Genomic DNA, 26,308 nt, shown 5'->3' on the forward strand with positions numbered 1-26,308 from the left:
TCCACTTTAATTTATAGGTTTGCCGATACAAACAAAAGACTTCCGAATGATATCGATGCAAAGGGAAATTACAAATTCCTAGAAGCAACCTCAATGCAAAGTATTGCGCATTTAAAGGTTCCCAACCGCCATTTTGAATATTTTCCTTGCTGAAAGCTAAGAAGGAAGTGTTGACATCATTGGGAGGTAGCATCACCATTCTTCCTTGGAAACAACAAATTGCGAATATCTGGAATGGTGGTTAGATTATTCATGTAGCAAAGTTCTTTTCAACTTGGTTGGGTTATCGGACTACCCGACTTTCAGTTCGTAAAGTACCGCAACGGGTCACAGATACACGTTTTGACACGGTCTGCTCTCCGTTCATAGTCTGCTGCATGCAGCTGTCAGGTTATTCAAAACCACAATATTGAGATTGCGATAATAATATAGACAGACATTAAATTGTGAAACGCAGTAATTTACGTTTTTGGTTCCCAAAGAAGAAGTCTAGAATATTTGAAAAACAAATAATCGAAGGAATTCTTTTGGAGTAGACCCTTGAACTGAAGAAAAGGCTGTCAAAATGATGGAATTAAATTTACAACGTGTTGATTACCTCCAGGTAAGTTTTACATGCACGTAATAAAAACATTACCATTATTTGATATGCACAGATGTTATTTGAAATCTTAATAAAAAACAGACTTTTCAGCATCTAATTTTAGAAATTAAAAAGATAAATCTTGAACTTCAAGTTGAAGAAGAGTAGCATTTATGCCAGCTCCATCAGAAATGTTATGACCCTGACTGTTCATGCATTCAATTTCAATTCAATTTCAGTTTATTCAGTACTTGTGGCCTCCGGCCAATATGTACAAATAGTAGCAGTAATGTTGCTTTCATGCATTCATTATAAGTACCGCTGAGTCGCTCTTACCTGTCCCTGCTGTAAGTATTACATTTGTTGTAATCCGGTGTTTTGCAGGTTGGGGTAACATCACCAAAGAGTTTGAGACTACTGCCAGAAAAGAAAATCAAAGGCCCTCAGAGGGTTGCAGTGGCTGATCAAACTGGTATATTACAATCCTTTCAAATGAAGAAAGGCGAATCAGTGGTTTGTAAAATCCAATATTATAATTTTATATTGGTATTTCAGTATTTCTCCACATAGTTTGTTCTTGTTCAAGGAACTTGTAAAGGAGCTTCTTTCATCGAATTGTCATCATCTAATGATCAATCAGTATTCTCCACAGAAAAGTACTTGTGTTGAGAACCCTGTATAGTATGCATCATTGTTAAAATTGAAAGGAGAATCAATATAATACTTGTTCAGTATGATGTTGATCCATGAAGATGAGTGCATACTGTATATATGCATACTATATATATATATATATATATATATATATATATATATATATATATATATATATATATATATATATATATATATATATATATATATATATATATATATATATATATATATATATATAATATGTGTTTGTGTGTGTGTGTGTAAAGAGAGTATATGATTTTCATCTATTACCGGATTTTATAGGAATAAAATTCACAAAGTGTAATGATGAGATTGTTTGAGTATGCAAATGTACTGACAATTAACGATATAATTCAATTCAATCAGTGAAGACTATTCATAGGCCTAAAATCTATGCTTTGTTTTAGTTATGAGTAGCATTAAACATACTAGTCTTTATGATGTTTCTATTTGTAATTTTTTCAGCCAGTGTTTAAGACCTTACCAAGTTCCAAAATAACAAGATTAGAACTTGGTGGTCCTCTTGGTTCCCCACTTGAGAAAATATTCATAGCAACAGGACCAGAGGTCAGAGGTTACACCAAGAAAGGAAAGCAGTTCTTAGGGTTTGATACAAATCTAACAGAAAGCATCAAAACTATGTAAGTACACGTATCATGTCTTTCTTACAGTCATGAATGCACCTACAATGGCCATCATGTCTTTTTTGTTTCTCATGTGCACTCTACAGCTAGACTTAGCATGATTTGATAAAGTTATAAATTCCATTTCATTTGTCTGTTGTACAGACTTTGCCAGTGTTTGATAAAGTTATAAATTCCATTTCATTCGTCTGTTGTACAGACTTTGCCAGTGTAGAAATCTTGAATTTTTTCATACAAACACATTTAAATGACAGCTCCTGATACTCTCAATGTATGGATTTATGGTATATATATAATTTCAGTTGCCTTATCTTTCATTTATGATACATTCTTTCCCACAAATAGGAGCTGAACAATATCAGACATGGCCGTTGGAAATACTTTGTGTATCTCGACAGTTATATGACTGGTACTTGAAAGAAGTATTCTTTATATGCCAGCTTATTTTCTGTCCTTTGTCATTGATAATGTTTCTAACATTATTTTCCCATTCCATGCAAGTATTTTCAGAGTGATGATACAACACTTAGATCATCTCTCTCTCTCTCTCTCTCTCTCTCTCTCTCTCTCTCTCTCTCTCTCTCTCTCTCTCTCTCTCTGTTCACAGGTGGGTAGCTGGCAGTCATCTGTTCATATCAGGCAATTACATCTACAATCACTACGTGGATTGCAAAGATCAGGATTACTTTCTGTGCAGTGATATGATCAATGACATCATCTGTCTTGACTTAACCAAAGTCTCCGATGTGACCCCTATATTGGCATGCCAAGACAGGGTTCTGAGAGTTCTGAATTCATCAGAGTTGTCGTATGAAGTTGAAGTTCCTGGTCCACCATTATGTTTGAGTCTCTTTGCCGGTGATGGAGGTAGGTACAGTACTTTGTGTGTGACTGTTTTTGCTGCATGCACTTTGAGGTCTAACAGTTTAGTGAGTGTCCTTTAACGTAGTTGCAAGCCCACAGACCTTTGGTTGGCTTGAAAAGTGGCTCATTATTAGACTGTCTAAGCTGGGATTGTGCTGAAAGACACGATACCATATTTACATCACTATACCAGCAAATACAGTACCATTAAACATCGGTAAAATTCTCTCTTCAATATTTTTGAAAATGTGCTTTATATTAGCTCCATTTCATGTAAATGACAGTGTTGCGAAACAAATGACCTCAAAGGTCATTCCATTGAAATGACAACATTGTTGAAAAATTGACTCTAAAGGTAAAATCCTGCTCTGTAAAATACAGTATAAAGACATGGAAAAGACGGAGTTTGATCATTGCATTTCATTTGGTTTGAAGGTGATGAAGGAGAGGAGTTGTTGTATGGTACAGCAGATGGCAAAGTAGGATTAGTGCAGATCAGCAGGTGAGAAGATCACAGGTGTAACATTCAAAGCGTGAAAGGAAAATGGCCTGATCTTATGGTATTAAAAACTATGATTTCTGAGCCACAAATGTTGTTTAACCTCAGCTACAATTTTGCTCAGAGTCACTCAGTACACATTTTGTACTTACAAATAACAAACAATGAAGGTACATGTAGTGTGCAATGTGAATGTCCAGTGAGCTTATGTATAAATGTGATCTCACATGTATGTATGAATTTAGGATAGCCAAACATTACATTTCTTCCAAGAAAGTAGCATTGAAAATGAAGTCCATATCTTTTAATTACAATATCTCATTTGGTGTTCACAGTTGCCAATGTATTTGGTGGTTTTGCATAGCTGTGTTCTGTATTCTGTTTTGTAGTACTGTAGCACATGCTGTTCAGCAATACTAACACAGTTTCACATGGCTGTATTCGGCATACATAGTAGCACTACTCCACATTGCTGTGGTCTAATTGGGTTTTGTTAAATGTACACTGTATAATTACTTTATTTCCAAGCATGGGGAGCAACACAATGGTACATTTTTATGACTGTAGTCTGCATGGTGGTAGTGTTTCACTTACTGTGTTCTGCGTAATGTACTGCTTGCTCCATGCAATGCTTGAATCCTGCATGAAATACCAACACTGTTTTCACATCAATGACATTCACTGCTTTCAATTGCTTCAGCTTCGCAATAAACACTGCTTGATATGCCTTGTTTTGCTTGTTTCTTTGCTGCATAGAACTCGGGAAGAGTTTAAGTAAGTTTTCACTGCAATTAAGCTGGCTTTATGTGGCCTTTTCTTCACCATCTGTAGTGTATCGTAGGATCAGTTCAGTTGTCTATGTGTCCTTAAGTCTCTCAGTAATGCTTTGTGTGTGCATAAGTCTCTGCACACAATCTTCTTTTTGTGTTGCTCGATGTAGCTATTGATACACTTTCTACTATTCTTGGCTTGTTTGTAAAACACATTTATTGTTTTACTACAAAAATTATGTTCAACTTGTCAGTTCTGTAGGTATATAATGTTCTATGTTGTTGTTGATGATTGGATTTTTAGTGTGGACATGTATTAACATGTATTACAGTGAGTCATCAATTATACCATCACATATTGCATAGAATGCATCGTGTTGGCAAAGCTAACTCTACATATTTACTCATACTTTTGGAAAGATGAACAAAAGAAAATATAAACTATTTCTGGAAAATAACGTGTAATAAAAGTATTATAAAAAATTACAGCTGTTGTGCCTTTTACCTTTTTTTACAAACATCATTTTTACAACCATCTGCAAAGTTGATTTCAATCTTCAGTTTAGGAATGGAACTTGTTTTTTCATCAGTGTAGAATGTCCAATTACAACTTTTTGAAATTAGCAAGCTTCAGCAATTACCTAGAAATCAAGGTGATACAACATGTGTTGAGTGTTGTAAAGACTGATCATTTCTAAACTGATGCACACATGTAGTGTAGCTGTGTACCAAACTAGATCAGCTAAATAGTAAAAGTGTAATACAACCGATCTTCTTTATTTCAACAGTTTGGGTCCAAGTCACCGATGGGAGATTCTGAATGAGAAGAGATACGGGGGTGTGTTGTGCATTGATAACTATGACATCACAGCTGATGGTGTTCAGGATTTGTTGTTGGGTAGGGATGATGGTTTGATAGAAGTCTATGGCTATGATGAAGCTGATGAACCAATCCATAGATTTAGCCAGGTGTGTATTTATTTTATCCAATCACCATTCTCAGTTTTGCTGGACACAAGTCAACCAATGGACATCTCGGAACTATTTGTGATATTACTTTCATCCCTCTTACTGCAGTCAGAATCTCCTGTAGTTAGGTGTGTGTTTCTGTAGTCCACTATTTAGTCTGCCCATTCAACACCCGCTGTAACTTTTGAAGATATTTTTAAAGAAATGTGCTTAGCCTTGAAAACAAACTGCATTGTGTTCAGTATGCAACAAAGAAATCTTGCCTGGATTACAATTGCTTACAATAATAACACTAGATATACACATTATGACTGTCTTGTCAAGTTAAATATTAGGCATTTCAATGTGATCAAGAACACTGCATTTTAGAAAAAAGAAAAAAAACTATTGAAAATGCATCAAAGTTTCATACTGAATGGAACTTTGACTTCAGCATGTTGTGCTTTCCTCAATAGAGCTCCAGATTTGTAAATTTGAATCTAAATTTTGTAATCAGAGGGTTGAATTTTGCAAATTTGTATCTAAATTTGATAAAAACAGCGTTGAATTTTACAAATTTGTATCTCAATTTGGTAATCAAAAGTTTGAATTTTGCAGTCATTTTCTTTGTCTTCATCTAATCTAATCTTTATGCAAAATGTTTCATTGCCTATCACCTCTATGAATACATAACTGCATAGATATTTTTTCCTGAAGTTGATATTCAATGAGACATCAAATTGTCATTTAAATTGATTCGCAGACTATGAGTGAGAGTGTGGGATCTATACAAGGTGGTGTTGTCAAAACAGCTGGCTATGATGAGATCGTAGCGTGTACATACGCTGGTGAGTGTCATTTCCATTGCTATATCAGTTAAATCATAGACCCTAAAAACGGGTCTATGGTTAAATGTAGAATAAAAGTGTGCATCAGCAGAGAGTGTAGTCCTGTACAACATTGGAAGGAATGAAACATCACAAGATGTAACTCTGACTATCACAGGAATCCTGGGGTAGCGACTCACTGTTATCTCACTGTCTTGATATAAGGTTGGATCATGGGTTTGACAACTGAACCTCAACACAAGGAAGTAGGACCTGGTGATGAAGTCAAAGTGAGTGAGGAAACTCAGGCTAAAATATCAAATCTAAGGTTTGTATGAAACTCAACATATCTACATATACTTACCTGCTAACTCCAGTCAATTAAGTATTCTCATTTCCTTGAAGTATAGTATTTGTGAATTTATTTCAACTGAAAATTTCTGCTGCAGAAACATGTATTTGTCACACTACTGAATGTTGATATACAGCATATCATCATTTGAAAATAGATATATGTACATGTAGATACCGGTCATCTTCAAGCGTATGGTCAGTTTCTGTTGTACACCTCAAGACGTCACTGTGATTTCTATTGTAGTGTAACCAATTTGCACCCATAGTATATCACAATAATAGATTTTGTGAAGAACAATTATATGTTAATACATGGAAAATTTCCTCCATGCAGTGAAATATAGTTATTTCGTCTTCCCTTCCATATTTGAATAATATGAGGTTCGCGGAGGGCGATGCGCGGCGCCAATGTCCGAGTGCATCCTTTGCGGTATTTTCGTAATAACCTTATTATTATACATCTTACATTCCTGATCGGGGCATCAAAATGTCGGAGTAGTAGTGACCATTTTCGTGCATTGTCAACAATTTTTCTTCCGATTTTATTGCACCAGTGTGGAACGCTACCTCGGACGCACTTCTGCAAGTTTTGGAGGGTGTGCACTACACACATACGTACGTACAGAGCGCGTGTGAGACTTGTTCTGGCACTCGTCCAAGGGTTCCCTTGAAACCGTTCTACAGTGAACGCGCAGATACAGGCGCAGGGAATGGGGCGCCTTGAAACCATATGTGTTACGGAACAGGTGTTCCGTATGGCTTTTTTAGCGCACGCTAAATTCTATTGTTCTCGATGGCAGATGTATAATAATAGGATTTTATTCCTTTCACCCTATACAGTAATTTGATTTGACTGAAGTTGCTTTGCATTGATATGATTGGGCTGAAGACTTGATTCAGTCAAGGAAAGTGAATTTTATTGTGCAGAGTTTGAGTAGCAAATAAGGCATTATTCAGGAACTAATAAAGTTATCATTATTGTATGTTCTTTAAAGTTATTAGTCGCGCCAGCGGCTTACTGACTACGCATGCGCTTATTCATAATATACTATGCGAGTAACCGGAAGTGTACCCTTCTTTCCGGGCTCTTTCTTGGGCGCCGCCATGTTTTTTTTTGAGTACTCGTAAATAAACAAATACGAAACGAAATTACTATGATATAACATGCCTTTTATAAAATATACCTCTTTTATTAGCCAGTAAATGTTATTATACACCTTGTCGCTGATACAAAGTATCGTTGATATAGATAAACGGAGAAAACTGTCGTGCATATGAACGGGGGCATACGCAAAGAATGCTGGGATTGAATTATAGAAGAGCGCCCCCTGTGTCAATAATTAGATTAAAAAATTGCAAGTTTTTAGACGGAACGCTATAGTTTTCAGCTTGCAAGTGGAAGGTGGGCAGTGCGGTTACCATTGCAATGATAATTATTGCATAATACGTCATCATTGTAAAAATTGCCAATTTTTGTCCAATATTACACGCTACAGAAAATCTATACCTGCCCTGCTGCAGGGTTTGACGTCGTGTAAGTACGTGAACTGCTTTCATCAGAGGGAAACTGGGCATAGTTGTCATATAAACGTTTATGAAGTAACAATTACAGTTTATCATGAATCAATACAAATAACATTGCCAATCTTAACCCCTGGCGCGACACCAAGGGCTGAGCCCTATATAATATTATTGAATTGTTGTTACAGACAAGAATTGGAAGAGCTTCAGAGAAGAGTTATGACTGAGAGAGAAAAGTACCAGAGTTCCTCTCACAGTAACAAAGCAATGTCAGCTATTCCACATTTCAACATCAATGATAAGTTTTCATTGAACAGAGATGATGCTAGCTACACACTGAGTATTGAAGTACAGATGGCCATCGACAATGTCCTGCTACAAAGTGATGTACCTATTGATTTGCTGGATGTTGACAAGAATTCTGCCGTGGTCAGCTACAGTGCCTGTGATACAGAGGTAAGCTGATAATTACATGATGTTGACGGTGAAAATTAGATAGTGGGTACGATTATTGAGGTATCAAACTTTTGTGGTTTTCCCCAATGGTAAAATCAGTGCTATCTAAGAGTAATTGACTGAACCACAGAATCAACCATTCACTTTCTTTTTTATTTATTTATTTATTTGACGGATCAACAGGCCCAATAACAGACTCCAAGAGAAAACTTTCTCCGCACAGTAACTGCAGACTTTCCATACATGTATCTTGCTGGAAGACTTTGTGAATTCAATGCACACACACTGATGAAATGTTCGTCTTAGTTCATGGAATGTCAAAACACAGTTTTTGGATAGCAGTGGGCTAAACTACATGTCTGTAATTTTGAAATCATTGTCACACATACTATTCTCTCTAGGAAAAGAGAGCTACTCAGTAATAGAGCTTTAATACCTCCATCTTTGTATTTCAGAATGGTAACTTTTTGCTTGCAACATACCGCTGTCAAGCTAACACCACCAGACTAGAATTGAAGATTCGTTCCATAGAGGGCCAGTATGGAATGCTACAGGCGTATGTAACACCTAGGGTACAGCCCAAGACATGTCAAGTTAGACAATACTTAATCAAACCATTGTCACTTCATCAAAGAACCCATGTACTGGATGAGAAAAGGTGGGTTTATCTTTGTCTCTCAGAATTCTCATCGTGTAGTGGACAATATTTTGACCTTTCATCCTGACATTTTTATAGTTTGGATTATATTAGTTTTGATTTATTTGCAGTTTGACAGCGGACAACACTATCAACCATTAGTGTTTTTCTACCACAGCACATTCATGTATTGATATCTTCTTCCTTATTGCAAAACCACAAATAGCATTTTGAAAATTTTTCCTTAAAAAAATTTATGTATCTCAGATCTAAGAAATGCAGTTGTCTTTGTATATATCCATTTCAGCTCCCTGCATAGCTTTATGGTCTATCAATCTACTTCTCTGAAATAGCAAAAAATATATCAACAAGAATCAAAATTTTTGTCATAATCTGAATGATTATGGAAATGTACAAAACTATGCAGTGCTGTCAATTATAGCCGGTCACCGGCGGCAAATCGCCGTCTGACACAGGTCTTGCCGCCGCCTGTTTTCCCTATTCAAGGCCTGCAATAATGATCTTTACACACGTTATGAATTCTTTCCTGTCCAAATTCTACCGTTGGCTGCGCTGTGCTACAGAGGCGCAGCCCCTAAGGCTCGTTGTTAGCCGATTTCTGATTGGTTTCAATCGGTACTGTCAAAAAGCTGTAGAGGTTCTGATTGGTTTTCGGACGTACACGATCGATATGGCTACGAAAGTCGACAGCCACGTTGGATTTATGGGTCCAAAAAGACCCCAAGAGGCTCACACTAGCTCTGGATATAAAAGTAATGTCAATATTTGTAAATCATTTTATTTTCCTGAGGAATTTCAGTGATCGGGGGTTTAATCCATCAATGGTATAGCATGCAATGTAGATTGACACGCCGCATCTGAGCAAAATGCCATAGCATTACGTGTATTTAGCGACTGGAATTTTTGATTTGTTTTCCCGTTTGCAGATCGTGAACACTCTTTACAATGAGTAAGAATCGTTTACTCGGCCCCAAAAAAAACTTGTGGGGATTGACATAATTTTTAGTGAGTTTTGACTACCACTGAATTTGTTTGCACCAAGCCGCCGTTCTATGAAATGTATTCATACGGTAGTACATGCTGTGTACTGTGGTTGTTTCGAAGGCCCGAGTATTGAAGTTTGATAAATATTTTCCGACATCCGAAATCTTTCCTCAAAAGCAAATATCGGTATTCCGATCCTTCAAAATCATTTACCAAGACCAACATTTTTTAATGTTTAGGGCAATCACAAAATTTAGCTAGGCTTGACTATATACTTTCGCGGTTTCTTACATGTACGTGCGGCGGTAAACCATGTTTTGAATATGGATATAACATGCATGTAGTGAGCCTACCCTCTTGGCAGGCGTGGGTTTCGACAAAACTCTGACTACTGTGAGGGATATCAGAATAGATACTATGATAGTCATCAGGAGAAAATATTTGATCGTTAACTTTCACGCGCAAGGATTTACTACGTAAATAAATCAACATACTCTCAATCTTGTCAACTGAGCGGCCGACGGACAATGAAGCCACGCAAATTCATTAACGGATGTAAACTTGAGTATTGTAATTGTTTGTATGACGTAGCGTCTACTCAAATTGTCTCTGGTAATGGTCTCGTATTTGTAAATTTTCACACTGGAAATTCATAGCCGGTGACTCTGAGGAGAGGTCTTGACACAGATAAAATAAAATTACAGCAGTATCAACCAGACGCAGATCGGAATTTTTTGTCGTGACGTTATGACATCAGTTTTGCAGTGGGGACCAGATTTTTTAAAATTCTAATACGGTTAGCTGTTTTGAATGGGAACGTATTACAATTATTGAATTACTTTCTGCAGATGTTGTTTCTTAAGAAATAGTTTCTGCAGGTGTAGTTTCTAAAGCTACATCTGAAGAAATAGTTTTTGCAGATGTAGTTTCTGAAGCTACTGTTTCATCAGCCTGAGAATCACATCTTGAGGTATTGTCAGCTGGTACTGCCATACAAGCCTTGGGCTTAGATGAGTACTCCAGTGATTCTGATTATGGTTCAGATTATGATCTTTATTAAGCAGGTTGTAATTCAACACGATTTGTAGGCAAATAATAATAACCTGGTGTATCAATAAACATATAAACACTGTATTACTTCTGTTTGTCTTCCATAATTTATTTCACAAGATTCAATTTCATGTTCTTTTTATACTTCAGTTATAATAAACTTGACAGTAAATTGCCCTCAAAAGTGCCACCACAGGCCACCAATTGAAGATGAATAATTAGAAAGCTTCAGCTTCAGGAGGGGGGACACCCCTCCTGGCCTCCCCCCGCGTGCGCTTGCGCGCACGCCTTGCTCCGCTTCGCTCCGCACAAGGCTGTACCCTCCTGTTCTTTCACTTGTACCCTTCTATTCTGAAAAACATTGACAGCCCTGACTATGTGCTGTCATGAGCACTCTTTCAAACATGAAATAACATCGCTGACTTATAGTACTACCATATTCATGAAAGGTATTTTGTTTCAGACCAATGAATACGTTGAAACTGACAGGTCAGTTCAGCTTGGCAGAAATCCACTCATGGGTTTGTTTCTGCCTGCCTGAATTACCAGAAAGGACCCCCTCTGGTGACAGTGTGAACTTCAACTTCTTGTCAACATTCCTTGACACACAGTTGGAGTGTACTTACAGGTCAGTTGTGTAGTGTAAACCCGCTATCAGACAATGTTTTGTACAATTTATGTAGTTTTCTAAAGCATTCTTGGACATGTACTAGGGGATTTGAAATCTTCTATATGTCAGTTTAATAATGATTATTTGAACACTTCAATACTTTTCAATTTCATCTACTGAGATGCTGATTTAAAATCCTCAACATTTCCTGTATCTTCAGACTGCTCTACAGCGAACTTAGAACACTTTGCTAAAGAGTGATTGTACCAGTGTTAGATATATTAACACCAAAAGAAATATTTTTTATTTACAGGAAAGGGGAAGGCATCTTCAGATCTGATAACATATCCACCATTTCAATCCTCAAAGACGTACTCACAAAAGAAGCCACAAAGAGGAAAATAAATCTTAATATTTCATACGATTTAGTGGAGGAAACAGTACCAGAAACAATCAAACTTATCCATCCCAAACTGGAATATCAGCTGCTATTGGCCAAGAAAGTACAACTCGTTGAAGCGCTTAAGGTATTTATTTTAAATATGTGTAGAGTGTGTGTCAAGGTGTATTTTGCTGTGATATGTCTTTGCATATTAGTCATCTGATAGCTCATTTCAGATGGCTCTACAAATCAAAAATGTATTGATGTCCATCAACATTTGTAAATAGGGTATATGTGAAGACATTGTTTTGCGTAGAATTCAGTCAGTCATACGTTTGTGAATAGGTTAAAACAGAATTATGTGAAATGACTTCTTAAATTTTCATGCAGGGATTGTAACATTGACATACTAGTATGATATAAATTTACAAGAGCAGTGAGTTGTGAAGGATTTGAGATACAGTGTTCTGATCTGACTGCACACTGAAAAAAATCTTTCTCTTGTGTGTGAGAACTTCAAAGTGATCTTGTTGTGATCATATTCATTGACTATCCTTTGCTTCCATAGTCATGTAACATGATTTCTATGATTCTTTTCCAGGAACTTCAGATACATGAGCAAGACTTGAATTTTATGTCTCCTGAATACAGACAGATACTGGAAGAATCAGAAAAACTGCAGGCTGAATACAAGAAACAGCCTTGTCATCTTGAAAGACTCTATGATATCCTTTTTAACAACATTTTTGCAATTTGGGTTTCATTTTTAATAGCAAAGTATTCCATTTCCACAGAATCACAGATGAATGATTAAATATTAATTATGCACATGTAGCAATAATTTCAAATTTAAATCCTGAAGATTAAATTCTGTCCAATCTCCTCATCAGTTCAACAGATTTCTCCTTAACTCAGTGTCACGTATGATTACAGATTTATTTATTGACAAGTTCAAGTTCAAAGGTACCAATGTGAAGACCAAAGTCCCTCAACTTCTGGAGGTGCTGGATAACTATGATCTGCAGAGTCTTATAAGTTTCTTTGAAACTGTGTAGAAGTCAACAGAATAAATTGATGGTTGGGTTAGACTTCAATGGCAAATCCACTCGTAAAAGCCGTGAGTGATCAGTGTACCATAAGTGTCATAGAATTGGATACTCTCTTTCTAGCAAGGCTACTTGCTACAAATATTAGCCTTACATTTACATAAACAAAGTATGAACTGTACTAATTACAGATAAATGTGATTTTTTTTTCTCAGATCCATTTATATAATGTACCAATTAATTATGTGTGCTGATTGATTTTATTACTTGTAAATACGATGAATTCACCATTGGCAATGATTTTTATTAATATGTGTGTGAAGTTTTGTTTCATTTGTCAACTAGTCCTAATTTGGAATGTGAGCTAACAATAGTGCAGGTAAGAAACTGTTCATGTACAGGGCAATGTGTGTATATTTGTGTAGCCATCTTTATGAGTTTTTTAAGTTTTAAAGAATATGCTGTATGCATTGAATATGTATAGAATATCGCAGTTGCCTAGGAGACACCATTCCCTATGTCTTTTGAATATCAGAGTCTGAATAAACTCTGCCTTAAATTTTGGCCCATTTAGTCACTAGAACTGTGACAATTGACTATTACAGTGTTGGTTTCAGGTCACGTTTGGGTATGCAAAATCATGAGTTCCCTCTTTTTGGAAAAGCCCTGATAAAATTTGAGAGAGTTCTTGCCATGTGTCCATGTGATCATTTCATACACAACAGTGTTCAATGCGGGGATATCAACATATCAAGCTGAAGGTTGTTGGAGGTATATCAGGTTTCACCTGGAAAGTCAACAGCTGTGTAAATTCAAGAGATTTTCATAATTTGATTCCGTCCATGATCTGCTGATCCTATACAGGATATGTGCATGGCAAGGGATATGGTTATCGCTATGACCAGTTGTTGTCTTTGTTCAATTGTTACATTAAGAATACACATCTGAAATTCACCAAAACAGTCACTGTGCCAGCAAACCAACAGAGAAACTCCCACCTGTCTTACAGTTATCAGGCCGTGTTTTGCAACCATCAGATCTACAACAATTGTGCTTGTCAGCTTGAAGGGAAAATTCTCTGAGGAGAGAGGCTCTTGTGCCACGGTGAATAGATTTTGAGTCATTCCAAGTATTGTTCTATGAGATTTCCAACCTTGGAAGTGTTTGGTTTATATGAAAACTGTGGTGGCCTAATGGTAAGAGGACAGCATGTACACATACGCACTGCTTGAAATGTAATTTAAAATTTATTAAGCATACTAGCTGATGCGACATCCTGTTTGTAAATATTGTTGGATACCAATGTGTTATGTGACACGTAAACAAGGAATTATTATTGTAGAGGTTGATTTTGTCCCAGAATTTTGTAAGCGTATCCATAGCAATTCAGACCCTTGTGTAGAGACAAAATTTGATTGTTGGAGAACTTTTGTTACTCCAGTGCAATTTTTATCAAGATGAACTGTGCACCAAACTGTACTGCAGTTCCATCCTTGCTTGTCAATTTATTCCATCCACCCTTATCTATCATAGTGTCTGTGTCTATCATAGTGTCAGTGTACTTATATGTGAATGTATATGAACGTTGTACATACATGGCAATAAAGAATTTATATAGATACTGATGTAAGCTGGTGTCATTGATCTAACTTTAAAACAAGAGAGACATTGGATTATCCATCATCAAGTAGGGTCAGTTTACATACATGAAAACACACCAAAAACAGTATTCTCATCTACATTGGTATACTGTGTGTGGCAACTTTCTTTGCACTGTGTGGCTTTAAGGTAGTATGTGCCTTAAACTTTCCTCAAGGAATATTTCAACAATGCTCTTTCAAATTAAGGATAAAAATCAGGGATCACCGTGCAAATTTTGTTACCAGAGATACAAATTACCCAAGATTTATCAATAGTTGAAATTCAAAATGGCTGCTATCCCTGTGCTAATTCTATAGAGAAAAGTAAAATTTTCAAGTTTCGAAAAACTAAGATGGTAGAAAATTAAGAAAATGAACCCCCACAGAAAAGTAAAATTTTCAAGTTTCGAAAAACTAAGATGGTAAAAAGTTAAGAAAATGAACCCCCACAAGTGATAGATCAGATAAGGACTGTAAGTCCGAATATCTGTCCCCGATACACTCAAAGGCAAATTTGAAAGATGCAAGTACACCATGTGTTGAAAAAAAATATTGCAGTTTATGTACTGCCCTTTGAACTTTTACATCATTTTGCATTGAATGTCTCTACTGATATGTGTAATTGATTTATGTGCAAGCATATTTGTTGTGTGTTTAGCAGTCATAGCATACAAAAAGATCGCTGACACACCACAGCAAGACTGTTTGCATATGTTGGTTTTTATTGAACAATCTTTGGTGCGGTACATGGATCAGGTTTTATGTAACATGCACACAAAATTTTTCTTTTTCTTTTTTGTGACATTCAGCCATACACAATCAGATACAGCGTGATCCTAAAGATTTCTAGACTTGGCAACCGTATGGTTGCTTTTTTTTCAAATAAAACACCAATATTGCTGGATTAACACCACTTCATGAGACCCTAAACACGTCCGAGTTTTTATCTTGAGTACAGCATTACAACAAACAGAATTAATTAAAACAAAAATGTAGAAGAAATGCTTACATACTTGTTTCCACTATGGAAAATAAAAAAAATCGATGTGTACAACAACATGAAACAACTGTCCATGTGTTCATCAGATAGTCATAGGGACTTTCAAGGCAATATTAACACAGATCACAACAAGGGCGGTACTGTTGATTGAATTACTGACACTAACAGCCAGTAACATTTTGTGTTTTTTTACAGTTTGTATTTACATGGAAAATAATGGCATTTCTGTGACTACCCAAAATTCATCGCCTGATCTCTAAGAAAGATTGTTCATAGCAAAACTGATATGTTAGCTGGGACAGCTATGTTTAGTACTAATAAACACTATTATATCGTCAAGCCTACGACATCTAATTAGTTCCTAATAAAAAAAAACATGAGTCAGTGTTTAAACTGAAATATTTCATTGGATTATCTCATTGCACATTTAGTTTTTCTCTTATACACAGGTGAGTTCATCTTGGTCGCTATAATCCCTTACCTGTCTGCAAAGTTATAACACCTGTAAAGTTGATTCATAAATTTTGATTTCTTTTTTATCCTCACTATACAGCAGAGAGCTTGAACCTAGCAAGTCATCTGCTTGGGAGGCATGGCAGTTCATCGAGTACTAAGGAAATTTATCTTAAAGACTACTGTGTTATTTTTCTTTAATACAGAATTAAGATTGTATCTGTGTCACATGGTAAAAGGGACGATGCATAAAATTTGGGCTCCCTGTGTGTACTGCCAGGGATTTATACTGGGAGCATTTGTCTTAAAATATTAAAAGCACAACTGATTGAGATGAGTTGATGAAAATAAAGTCTGTTATAGAAGAAAGAAATCCCTTACATACACCCTCATCTTCATGACAATGACAATGTGAAGATCAGAAATCAATTCCAGTATGATTGGAAATTTCAACACACAACAGTAGCACAACACCGCCCTCTGTTGACATTAAAACCCTACAAACAAGGAGAAATTCTACATTGCATTGACTTTTTCACTCTGAGAAATTCAATCACACGGTGAATTTCTTTCTGACAGTAATGTTCACAATCAATTATGAAGCTACTTTACATGTTACAAAGACAATGAAAACAACGGTGAGTAAAGATTGATTGCTATGGTGACAAATTTAGAATCATATTCATAGGAAGTGTGGCATGTCCATACTTAAAAGATCCTGGGAATTTGTTCGATGGCCTACTCTTTGACTGAAATGCACAAATGATAAAACAGATCATACCCCATTCGTTGTATTGTTTTTCAAATGTAGACAATATGTCACTCTAACAATCCATTTGTAATGACTATATTTCTGTTATGCCTCAAATGATATCATTCAGAAAACACTGCACAGTTGCTTTCGTCACTCCATTAATTTGTAAGTTCTGGAATAAAGTTGACTACCTACGACTGGTGAATGTTCTTAGCAGGAGGACTCTTTCTGTCACCTGTAACTAAGCAAAGGTTGTCCCTAAACAATTTGCTGTGTATATCTATTTCCAGAATTGAGTAATTCCTAATATAAGTTTGTAATTTGCGCAAAAAAGTTGATGTAATCATTATTGTAAAGAACACTAAATCATTTTCACAGTCTCATTTTTAGCAGGCAGTCTTCATGTGTTTCCATTGAGTTGCAAAATTTCATTGAAAGCTTTGTGGCTTCAGAAACCACCAAACATTCAAAGCTATTTGGCCATGAAATATGCATACAACAGACTGCTTTTGTGAATTCACATTACTGCTTTTATGACAATTGTTTTTTTTCCAATATATTAGTAAATTAATATACATTCTGTATGAATCAAGATAATTAGTAATATGTACACTTTTTATCTTCATGTATCATTATTTTCTATTATTCCCTGATCACATTGTCAAACACTAACTACACTTTTCTGTTACTCAGCTAGGAACACTGGCTAGACATACTACACAACTTTCTGCAAAATATCACACAACCGGTACAACATTACGACAATATTCTACCAAACTTTTGCGAGCTAACTGTCCCTTCATTAGAAAATACCTGACACCAACCCTAACCCTCAATCCAAACTAACATTCATTTCAAGCTAACTGCTCTCACACATTGCTTGACTTCTCTTTGTAGTTTTCCCTGTACAAAAGAAATAGTTCTTTTAGACTCTCTAGAAGTAGAATACTTGCCAAACAAGGTGATGATGGGAGTTTTTTTCTCATAATGCTATAAATCCCCCAGAAGAAAATTCCCGCAAAAGAAAGAAATTCTGACATTTTTCTATCATATACAAATTAATCCAATTTTATCATGAATTTATGCAGTGATTTACTAGAGCAAATGGGATTTTACACAGTCCAACAATGCTCATCAAATATTGTACAGATACTGAGATACACAGAATGATGTACATCAGTGTATAAATATTCTAAGGTATACGCGTATAGATTAAAGGTATATAAGTGGATCTATATGCTTTTGATGAGTGATATCAGGTACCCATGTTTATGACAGGCAGATATGACTTGCCAAGCAATGAAGGTTGCAGCCGCTGGTTTGAGAAGAAACTGTTCTGCAACTTTGACAAATAACCTGTCATAAACTACTTTGTGATTGAAACATACAAGACTGGAAATCCATGCTCTGCCAGAACTTGACATAAATTTGACCTAAAAAATAAATTCATTTTGTCAATATTAGCCATACAGCTGATACAAAGATAAATAAACATTTGCAATCAGACTTCGAGACTTCTCTGTATACTATACATGTATGTATCAAGAATATCTTTCAGAGCACACTCATGAATGCAGTCTTCCTTGTCATACAATTTAGGAAGTTAGCATAAACTGATGATGTCATCATATTGTGTCCAAATACAGATGATGTCATCACATGTAAAGAGTGCCATTACGCTGACTACTATCAACCAATGTAGTAATATGTAGTAATTGTTCATTTCCATGGACGATATCATCCGATTTATTTAGGGTAACACCTTTTGTGATGTTATCATTTCAAGTAAGAGTTCCCTTAATTGATGATGTCATCAGACTTTGATGGTGTTCCTAAACTGATGATGTCATCGGAGTTTGATGGTGTTCCTAAACTGATGATGTCATCAGAGTTTGTTGGTGTTCCTACACTGATGATGTCATTGGAGTTTGCTGGTGTTTCTACACAGATGATGATGTAATCAGACTTAGTAAGCATCCCGGTACTCATGATGCCATTTTTGAAAGTTGATGTTGAAAACCACGATACTTCCAGATGACAAACCAGCTATCATAGTCCTGTGAGAAATCAGAAACAAAGAAATGAATTATATGTGAGAAGAATGCACTGTATGTTTACTCATATGTGATTTTTTGGGGAGGCATTTTGGAAAAGAAGATTAGGGGAAGACTGCATTAACTTGCATGGTATCTGAAACCCGAGTCCTTGCCTAACTAACTCGGGTGACAAACAGAAGACTTTTAATCCCTCAAGGTGTGAATGTTCCATTATGTTTATCTAATCCAGCTGGTGCCATTGTAGTGCCATTGTAGGAAAGGCAGGTCTGTGAAATTGATCCTCATAGGGAAGTAGGGTATTCCTAAGTTAATGGAGCTTTCCCGTAATGAGATAGAATATGTTTTGTCTTCTCACCTCAAGTCATGTGCCAGTGCCAGGTGTAAGATACTGTGATCACAGTATGGGAAAGTGTAGAGTTGCTTGAAGTCAAACTTTCTCCAGACTTCAATTACTTTGTTGTCACCGCCTGTCAGGAAATATTCGCCATCAGGGGTACATCTCACGGTCTGAAATGAAATCAATAAATCACAGAATGTGAAACTGTGGTGGTACTTAGATTAGTACTGTCATGTCTGGGGTATAGAAGTGAATTTTTCTCTGCATAGTACAGATTTCTGCAAAAACTTGTTTGTTACACTGCTAGCTTCTTTCAATGCCATTGTGATGTGAGTACAACAATTGGTGAAATGTCTATGTAAAATTATAGCTATAATCACTCACCAAGAACTGCACAGGCACTTAGCTGACACGATATTGATAAGATATTGATAAAAATTATTGCATGTATGTTTTGCACATAGGAAGAGCTCAATACCAGGGTAAATGGAGAATTTCTAAAATCTGATTTTCACTAGTAAAGCTGTTGCTGTACCTGTAAATTGTCATTGATTTGCCGGTCCTGTATGAACTTGCCGTTGATGGAGAAGGAACATACATGCCCCTTGTCATAGACTACCAGTATGGGTCCATCGGTTGACACAGCCACTATCTTGGGAGATTTACATACAGTTGGGGGCTCCAATGACCTCAACAGGTCACCATGTACTGTGTGTATTAGACAGGGACCCCCTAGGAAAATGAAGTTTAAGCACTGGTAAATTAATTGGGTAATCTCTGTGGTTAGGTAACAGTTGACTGATTTCATCATGGCAGAAAAATAGATTAATTACATTTCTTCAACAGTTATAAATATTCCTTGTGTTAATGTTTTCAGAAAGTTATAACTCAATATTAAGAATATTACCTGATTTTCAGTATTTTGTACAGTCATGTAATTATGTTCTTGAAAATAGAATTAGAGATTTAAATATAGAGATACAGATTTGGCATTCCTAATGATAAGGCTTGCGGGTGTATAACTGTCTAACTCGATTTGAGATTTCACTCTTTTAAAGGTAAGAAGGTTGCAGCATTACACATTTTTATGAGTGCAGAACTCTGCTATTGAAGCTGTTGACTTTTGCTGTGAGATTCATCATTGTTTCATTGATGTTCTGGATTAAAATCAAAATTTACATCATCAGGTTGCAATCTCTCCTTGCTGAGCACACTTACCCTTGGAGCCACTGACAACTAAACCCAGCTCTGCACAGACTGCCACACATGTGATTTCAGTGTCATGTCCAGTCAGGATTGCACGGGGTGTGGCCATTTCACCTGTCAAAGATCAGAAACACCGGTCAAGGACAATGACACCTGATGCTGCATCGTATCCAGGGTTTTTCTCTGAGTGGTGTTTGTGACTTTTGTGTATATGTGAGTAACTAGACATTTATTTGAGAAATTATTACAATGCTGGCTTAAGTGTAACGCATATTGTTATATCTTTTGGACGAAGTATGAAACACCACGCTTGCAGTGATGCAAAAGTCTTGTTTCTTATAGGAGTGTATCTACGTGTATTTCTTTGCTATCATGCATTTACACAGAATGCAAATATCTTCCATTGAATTTAAATACAGCAAAAAGATGTTTTTAATCACATGGATTTATTGCATTTACTCAAATTTTATCATTGCAATTTGCTGCCTTGATATCATCATTTGTACAGGTACAGCATTGCGACTGTAGAATTATAGTCCCTGAATTTGAATAAGAATTTCACAATGACCTTTAGCAATGCAAAGTAAGAGATCATTAGCTTCACCTTGTGTATTTGTGTCTCCCACAATGCATTGCAGTTTACTACTCCAATACCAGACTAGAAGTGTAGCATCTCTTGACCCTGACACAATGAAGAAGTCACTGCCGACGGGGCTCTCTGACCTAGCTAGGCAGGTCACTACATCCCAGTGTCCAAAGATCACCTGTACAACTTTGGCTGAATGGAGAAACAAAACACTCTCTTAAGATTAATTTGAGAATTATGACATCAGTGGATTCTGTGTAGGTCATACTAGATGATTGTATGTCTTGTTGTTAAGTATTAGAGGCACTCTGTCAAGAAGAACTTGCTCAAAAACACATTGAAAATATTGTACAGATTAAATGATTGACTAAAAGAAGACACGACAAATAAAGCCTACTAGATACACACTTCATCAACATGACTTCTCATTCATTACTATTACTTCTTTTGTTAAAAATATTGGCAAAAGTACAGTACATCTACTTAGCTATCATGCATGTGTTTAAAAGTTCTACCTCGAAAAAAATGACATTAGTTGAAGTTTTGAAGTTGTCAGTTTTTCATTCTGTGGGAATGTAGACAACATAAACACTAGAGAACACTAACACTTTTGTTAACAAATAGTTGGGATTTTCTTGACTGACTTACCAGTGTCTGTGTAGAAGACTCTATAACTCTTATCCCAGAATCCACACGCCATGATGAATTTATTGTCAGAAGATACAACAAAACAGGATGATTTCACTTTTATATTTGAAGCCAGGGTATCATTGAGTTGACGTCTGTGAAGCCCTGTACTGGACACTGCAAGGGAGAAGTGTGAAGCTTGGGTGTTATAGCGCCCTCTATAGTTATATCAGCTAGGAGACTTTTGTTTTTATACTTTTACTCAATTGAGCGTGAAACACTGTAAAACCACACATCCATGTTTGGTATCCTTTACAGCAGTGCTCACACTTAGAGACCAGCTCAGATAATTCTTAGTAGTTCATAAAAATAATTTTCACAATTTAGAAATAATAATTCAAAAATTTTGTGACGAAAGGGTTTGAATTTCAAGTTAGCAAAGTGCACTTTCCAACTATGTGACAAGGAGGGGGTTTTGATCTAAAAGAACAAATTTCATTTGCTGAACTTAATGTATTTTTCTTGTACTTACATATAAGCGGGTCCATTTCAATAAGTAAATTCTTGGTGGCCTCCATTGAATAACCAGGTGAACCAGGAGTACCTGCCGATAACACAAGAGAGTGAATGAATTTCATAAACACATTAATTATTCATTGTACAGGGTACTAAAAAATCAAAGTGAAGAAAGCTTTAAAGCTTGTATTGCCAAAACAAAATTTAGGTTTGTTTATTATCCTAGGTTTTTTGCAAAAATATGGCAATGCGGTTTATTTATTTACTTTTTAGAATCAAGAAATCCAACTGCCTACATATAAAAAAACAAAACAGAAATGTTTGCATGGAGTGGTAATTCTGACATGCAGCAAGATGACAATAATGAAGTTCATTCAATGTTAGAACTTTACAGGGCATACTATCCTTCAGATATCATTATGTCAACTATTAGTAGTATATATATAGAGTATATATACTCCACTTTTACAGGCATTGCACTGGTTGCATGTGCATCGAAGGATTACTTTTAAAATCTTGATAATCACTTTCAGATGTCTTCATGGTTCTGCCCCTATGTAACTTTTATAGACATGAGATGCAATACAGCTGCACAAAGACAGCCAAATTTGAAAGAAAACACTTTCAGGTTTTAAGTAAAACACTTGGAAGGATATTTTCCACTATTTTAGTGTAGCAACACATGATACCATTTCTTCTTCCTTTCAGAAAACTGAGGACAGATGCTTTTGAGAGTGTCATAACAATGTGAAGACAGCTGAACTGTCGAGTCTCAACACACCTGCTACATGTTGGTTCCATTTATTGAGAGCAAATGTTTGGTTACATGTGACTGTAACCACAGCTGGGTTGGGTACGTGAGGATGTGTGTGCGCGGCAACAAACGTCACTGGTGAGTTGGACAAGAACTTGATAATCATCAAAACATCTTGATTCATCTGGTCTGTGTACATCATTGGTGTCTGGGAGAAAAATTGAAAGTAGTACTCAGTTTTTAAGGATTAAAGTCTGAATTTTCATGCACAATATCTCATAATTTGTATCTCTCTGTTTACCATTTACATCTTCAACATGAACAAATATTCTGCCTTGGTGATTTTTTGAGAATTGCATTTGAAATATTCAGGCAAGATTGTCTATGTTCGTAGAGTTTCTATTCATTGTATATTCACAAATATTGAATTTTTCTCAAAGCATGACTTTCTACTTTACCACACATTCATAAAAGCAAATCAATGAAATATTAATTTTCATATATGCTGGTACTTTTATAATTCCAATAGGGTAAAATCTGAAGAGACTTTTATAATTTTTATTCAATATTCATTAGTGTTTGTTCAGCTTAAAACATTTTTTGATTTATTTGTGAAGACAAAACATAGTTGTGTTCTCACAAGATGCATAGCTGAGCTTCGTGGTGGGTGTGGCTCAGTAAGTAGCTGGGCAGGTGTTTGACCAAAACTTCTGATCTGTGCTTCTATTGCCTGCAACAAACGAAAGACAGTACAATCATTTATTTACATTTATAATGTTTAGTAATATAATATTTGATGTGAATATGACAGATGGAAATATCAATCACTTCTTCATCTAAACTATGGGTAAGATCCTCTCACTGATACTAAACTTGGTTCAATCCCATTGAAATGATGGTAAGGTTAAAGGTCCATATGTAGAGAAATATGGATGAAACTGGATTATTTCAACAGCATTGCTCCCCTCATACATGACAACAGGGGTTCTACAAGATTATCTTGTCTGAATTATATCTACTACTAATGATGAAAATGAGAAAATTAACCCATTCAATGTCATATCTTGGTGCAACCATTTTGTATTTCATATGCAGCTTCTAGTTTGCATTTCATTGCTTCTCTACAACTGAATGAATAACCTTATCAGCTGTTCAGAAAGACAAGAGTCAGGCTGGACACACAGCTGAGAAAAGAAAATGCACCAGACATGGATTGTGGAAATGTTACCTCTCTCATGACAGGATCCTTGACATGATCTAAGTTGACATTTCCTTCATAAGTTAGGTAGTAGAAAACATTAGTGGCTCGGATTGATTCTGGGCCCCTCTGCTTGTAACCAAATATCAAATCAACCCATTGGTGAAGCTGGCATGATACAAATTCTGATTCCAATGCCTGTACAGGAAAACAGAAAATCATGTGAAAAAAACTGTCAAACTACTGTCAGCATGTGACGATTACATGACAATATACTAATACAGGAGGGTGTAAAGTCAACAAGAGCACTAGTTGCATACAACCGTGAATCCATTACTTGAAGGTGCAGTTCTTAATCCCTGGTTCTCACATTAGTTGTTGTTGACATTGAGTATTTACATGATATTAATAGCCCATTGTTTTCCTTTGAGTTTTTTATCACATTGGCCGATTTTTTAGATAAAGCTGATACATGACTTGCCCCTTTAATCTCATACAATGTGTTGATCTTATTAACAAATTATGTTTTGTCATAATTTCAAAATATCTTACATTTTTCATGAGAATTTCTACAAAGATTACCATTATTTTTTGCTTAAAGCTGGTAAAACAGGTTTTGCTGTAAGAAAAACTATATTCCTATTAAAAACTATAAATCTGTATTTTTTCTGATGTAAGCATACAAGTTTTATCGCAACTACCAGACGATTTTGTTTGAAGCTGGTGGAACAGGCTTTTACTTTTAGCAAGACTGTATGAAACAGATTCAGTTGAATAAACTAACCATTCTGCTTATCCTAACAAAGTGTTCCGGAGACTTTGCCCAAGGAGGTAGTTGTACGTCATGGACCACTTTGCCATCATCTCGCACTCCAAAGTTGTAAGCATTGTTGTTACGGAACATCTCTGGTAGATAGTAGAACTCTGGTATAAGCTCCTACGTACAGGACGGAAAGAAGGGCCATGAAAAGTTGTGGGCAGAATAAATTATGATGTCTAAAGCAATTGTGCAGAAAGTAAACTCATTGCGGAGATATTTAGGACGTGATTTCTTCATCTGGTGAGTTTTTGTTGACAGATTGCCTTAACCAGACTTCAAAATGTGGAAACAATCAGCGTCAATCCATCATAGTTTAAACAGTAAAACTTTTAAGACATCATGTAAACCCTCTTTTCAAAAAAAGACAGCACTGCTGACAGACGTAGTCAAGAACTTTCACTGGCTTTAAATGGCAGGGTTTAAGAACCCTGCGGCTTTACGCCAGTACTGCCAGATTTCACTTAATGGAAGCAACTTCAACACTCTACCTTGGAAATTGTGGTCTCACAGGAAATACGGAATGTTGGACTGGATTAGAAATTGTGGGAAAGTTGAGATAAGCCTATGACTGCGCTGCACATGCTGAAGTCTTGTACAAGTTGTTCAAATAGCAAAGATTTGTGCCAGCAGTACAAGATATGAGAGAGAGCAGCGCCCTCACACGGCACTTCTTTCATCTATATGCAAATTACCTTGACATCAGATGTATCCCTCTGGCAGTTCTTCCATGATTCTGATATTGATGAGAAAGTTCTCGATGCATGATCAAATTTGCCACCTTGCAGATTCAGAAAGTATGTTGTGTAAGGTTCCTGAGTGTAAAAAGATAACAAATTAAATTTACTATAACGCAAGGTAGGGCAGAAGATACAAAGGACATTGGGAAATTTTGTACTTCCATACTGGCGAACTGAAAGGGTTTGTCATACACGGATGTACAAATAAATCCAGAAATTTATACATAGCATCTTTTCAGATAGGATTGAAAGGTGCATTTCTGGAATACGGCTTCTCCTATTGTAATGTTTTTCTAAAATTTGTGCTAAATGAAACTAAATCCAAAAGCTAAAGCACCAAAGCAAGTATAATCCCACCAGACTTGATTTTGAATCAGTACATAAACAATAAGCCTGTCACCGAGTCAATTTTGATGATACTGGAAAACATTCAAAAATTACATTATCATCATCTTGACATTTCTGTGAGCTTGATATTGGATTTAAGAGCTCGCTCTCTTCATTTGAGTTTCCACAGAGCTTTTTGGAGTTGCCATTGTGCTGTACAATTGTAGTGTCAACTAAGTTTTACTAAGTTCTTTTTAGGCTGTATGATAGTTGCCTTTTGAGTTGCCATAGGCTGCACAAGTCTGCACTTTGTCCTTCAGAAATACTTGAATCTGCAGCAGACATATTACAGCTCTGAATATTCTACGCAAATCAGCATTTGAGCTGGTGTGAGTTGCTACAGCTCCGAAACTGATCTGTGA

At 36.1% G+C, this 26,308-nt stretch overlaps 2 protein-coding genes across 4 annotated transcripts in view; one reads left to right on the top strand and one right to left on the bottom strand.

The window, feature by feature from the left end:
• The first annotated feature begins 108 nt into the window (after window positions 1-108).
• Window positions 109-14,493, top strand: LOC139131613 (BBSome complex member BBS7-like). 3 transcript variants are annotated; one of them, XR_011552166.1, is made up of 15 exons: window positions 109-604; window positions 968-1,096; window positions 1,727-1,902; window positions 2,513-2,772; window positions 3,205-3,271; window positions 4,827-5,007; window positions 5,750-5,834; window positions 6,039-6,141; window positions 7,877-8,144; window positions 8,600-8,802; window positions 11,300-11,464; window positions 11,760-11,973; window positions 12,430-12,553; window positions 12,750-13,320; window positions 13,492-14,493. XR_011552166.1 is itself a non-coding variant. In XM_070697739.1 (15 exons), exons 1-15 carry the CDS (start codon window positions 566-568, stop codon window positions 12,881-12,883), a joined length of 2,166 nt encoding a protein of 721 aa, XP_070553840.1. In that variant the 5' UTR covers window positions 385-565; the 3' UTR covers window positions 12,884-14,493. The 3 variants fall into 3 exon arrangements, 2 of the variants coding, with proteins under 2 accessions (XP_070553841.1, XP_070553840.1); XM_070697739.1 differs by adding an exon at window positions 4,025-4,042 and having other exon boundaries at window positions 385-604; window positions 12,750-14,493; XM_070697740.1 differs by having other exon boundaries at window positions 12,750-14,493.
• Window positions 14,494-15,956: 1,463 nt separating this feature from the next.
• The window catches only part of LOC139132260 (neurobeachin-like), a 240,835-nt gene continuing 230,483 nt past the window's right edge, over window positions 15,957-26,308 (bottom strand). The window contains 12 exon segments of the mRNA XM_070698649.1: window positions 15,957-18,778; window positions 19,134-19,285; window positions 19,651-19,847; window positions 20,334-20,435; window positions 20,926-21,099; window positions 21,556-21,711; window positions 22,067-22,138; window positions 22,832-23,012; window positions 23,445-23,534; window positions 24,033-24,200; window positions 24,787-24,939; window positions 25,515-25,634. Of these exon segments, the coding sequence (XP_070554750.1) occupies window positions 18,688-18,778; window positions 19,134-19,285; window positions 19,651-19,847; window positions 20,334-20,435; window positions 20,926-21,099; window positions 21,556-21,711; window positions 22,067-22,138; window positions 22,832-23,012; window positions 23,445-23,534; window positions 24,033-24,200; window positions 24,787-24,939; window positions 25,515-25,634 (1,656 nt within the window). The 3' untranslated portion in view covers window positions 15,957-18,687.

This window comes from Ptychodera flava, chromosome 4, assembly GCF_041260155.1.
Source record: "Ptychodera flava strain L36383 chromosome 4, AS_Pfla_20210202, whole genome shotgun sequence".
NCBI classification, from domain to species: Eukaryota; Metazoa; Hemichordata; class Enteropneusta; family Ptychoderidae; genus Ptychodera; species Ptychodera flava.